At 53.8% G+C, this 2,768-nt stretch overlaps 1 protein-coding gene across 2 annotated transcripts in view; it reads left to right on the top strand.

The window, feature by feature from the left end:
• The window catches only part of LOC123137433 (acetolactate synthase small subunit 2, chloroplastic), a 5,342-nt gene extending 4,720 nt beyond the window's left edge, over nucleotides 1-622 (top strand). For both annotated transcript variants that reach the window (XM_044557188.1, XM_044557186.1), the window contains exon 12: nucleotides 191-622. In XM_044557188.1, the coding sequence (XP_044413123.1) occupies nucleotides 191-274 (84 nt within the window). In that variant the 3' untranslated portion in view covers nucleotides 275-622. The remainder of the gene's footprint in view (nucleotides 1-190) is intronic.
• The last annotated feature ends 2,146 nt before the right edge of the window (nucleotides 623-2,768 follow it).

Raw genomic sequence — 2,768 nt, forward strand, 5'->3', positions numbered from 1 at the left:
AGTCATTTTCAATCCTCTGGACATGCATTTATACCCGCAATATGATGTGCTAATGTTGTTCCTATGCTCCCTGGAACAATAAATCTTTATGTCCCACATGTAACAGAATGCTTTATTTGTGTTCAACCATTTCTTTTTCCCTGAAAACTAACTCGATGCTTTCCTCTCCGTCGTGTTCCACACATGGCAGGTCGCGAGAACAGGTCGGGCAGCGCTAATCCGTGAATCCAGGGTTGACTCCAAGTACCTCCGCGGCTATTCTCTTCCACTGTAATAAGAAGTCGTGTGCAACGACGACCCAAGAAGGGTCATTAGGTTGGTTGAGCTGAGCAGAATGTGTAGGCAGCACATCTTTTCGTGCGGCTGTGTTCTTGTTTAGGATGACTTGTTTCCTCTGTGGTAATGTGTTGACTTGTTGAATAAATTGCTCTTGGTAGATGCAAGTCGAGGTTTGCCCATGTGTTGCACCGAGAAGCAGAATAAGGAGTACATGCTTCCTTGTCTCTGCATTGCTTGTAAGCTGTAATTGTCAGTTGGGACTAGTATCTGCTAAAATGCACTCTTCAAGCGTTTGTGGTGTATCGCGTACTGAATGAATAAGTGCGGCGATCTACCTTGTTGATGCCGGTCCGGAAGTAAGAAGGCGGTCGCCCGCTATGAACTTCGATGTGATTTTTAAAATTTTCCAGAGCCTGTTTGTACTGCGGATTCGGCCGGATAGCCACGAGCAAAGAGGTTATTGACACGGAGCTCGAGATGTTGGCGGTGCTCCAGTACGAACTCGGCGGTCGCACGGCCTACACCTTCGTGGACCACTTCGCCATGCACGGCAAAGGAGAACAAGACTTGGGAGGTTCGGCGGTTGGCGCGTTACCTCGCCCAGACAGCGCCTCCTCGACTACGGATGCCTGCCATCGGCTATCGCGGCGTCGGCCTCTCTCTACCAGACGGCCAGCCACCGCAGTGGAATAAAGATTTCGAGGAGCTGACTGGGTACAAGCACATGGACCTTTTTGACGAAAAGCAAATCAGCAGCATTTCATTGATGAAGAAGAAGACATTACAAAGCTCAAGATGAGCACACATCCAGACCTCATCGCTGGGATTTGAATTCTGCCTTGTACAGGATAAACCCAGATCTTCGTTTCCTGATCTTGCCAGCGTTATTTGCAGTACCTATATAGCTTGAGCTGAGCTGTAGGAGAAGAAAGAGAATTAGGGATGCAGAAGCACTTGGATCTTGCCTTCCAGTTGACGTCCATATGTTCCCTCAAAAAAAAAAGAAAAAAGAGTTGACGTCCATATGCATGTGCATTTGGAGTTCCTGCGATGCAAAAGGAACTCGGTTTTGCCTGAGTTGCGAGTTACAACGTGAATACATGCATCGTAAATCTCAAGATTCACATTTGTACTGTTCTTTCAATCTGATTTGCAGCAATCAATATATACGCATTTTTCCTCTGTAACTCGTATGTGGATCCGTGGTGATTGCTGCAAATGTCGAGCTCCGGCAGCCGCTCCGATGACAAGGTGGATCCGGAGTATGAGTTTGCCCTCCACATCGCCTTGGAGCGGTCCAAGGTGGACACCGGGAGCAGCTCCGGCTCTGCAGCCTCACCGCAGCCGCCCGCGCTTCCTCGTCGGCACATCTTGGACGCCGATGCTGGCCCCTCCCGGCCCATGGGCAGCTCCGACAAGCGGCCAGCGCAATCGGCGCCTCCCATCGCCCCGCCGGCTGCTGCTTCCCCGCGCCGTCCCCTCGCCCCGCCGGCTGCTGCTCCCCCTCGTGGGCAGCGGTGGGTGCTTGTGCCTGCCCTGCCGGCCTGGATGCGCACGCCGGAGTCGGAGGCACGCGCCGCCTGATGGGGTTATGTACCTAGGGTAGGGTCACGGACCTGTCCCAAGTAACTTACCCTAGGACATCCCCAGAAGAGGTCGCCTTCCAGTCGACCAACAAGGATCCAGTCGACCAACGAGGACGCACTCGACTGGCCTGAAGGACTCGACCACGAAGACGCACTCGACCACCAGGAGGTCAAGAGGCACTCTGCACCGCAACGGCCTGTAATTAAGCAGACTTTATGATAGTAAAGGCACTTTATGTGGGGCGTTACCAGTAACGCCCCAGACTTAACTCACCTTAAACCTTCTCCTACGTGGGCTGGCTGGGGTCCTGGCGCACTCTATATAAGCCACCCCCCTCCACAGGCAGAAGGGTTCGGCACCTTGTAATCCATACATTCATAATCCACTCGACCGCCCCTGGGCTCCGAGACGTAGGGCTGTTACTTCCTCCGAGAAGGGCCTGAACTCGTACATCCTTTGTGCTTACAACCTCTCCATAGCTAGGACCTTGCCTTTCAATACCTACCCCCCACTCTACTGTCAGGCTTAGAACCACGACAGTTGGCGCCCACCGTGGGGCAGGTGTTTTAGCGATTTTGTGGAGAAGTTGCGATTCTTCCGAGTATTTTCATCATGGTGTCTGCTGGAGTTTTGATCGAGGGTCAAGAGATCCGTCTCGGCACTCTCACCTTCATCGCCGACGACTCCGCATGGCTCCAAGAGGCTCCGCTCGACGTTGATGCGCTCCCCGTCCGCGGTGCGACGCATTTCCGCGCATGTGTCCGCGGCGTTCTGCTGCGGCAACCGTCGACCCAGTATCGGTCGGTTCCTTCCACCCTCCCGGTCTCTCGCCAGCGCAAGCGCTCGGGCCGGTCGAGGCTTCAGCGATGGGTGAGTCACGCGGTGGCTCGCCAGACGACCAC

Source organism: Triticum aestivum, chromosome 6B, assembly GCF_018294505.1.
Source record: "Triticum aestivum cultivar Chinese Spring chromosome 6B, IWGSC CS RefSeq v2.1, whole genome shotgun sequence".
Taxonomy (NCBI): Eukaryota; Viridiplantae; Streptophyta; class Magnoliopsida; order Poales; family Poaceae; genus Triticum; species Triticum aestivum.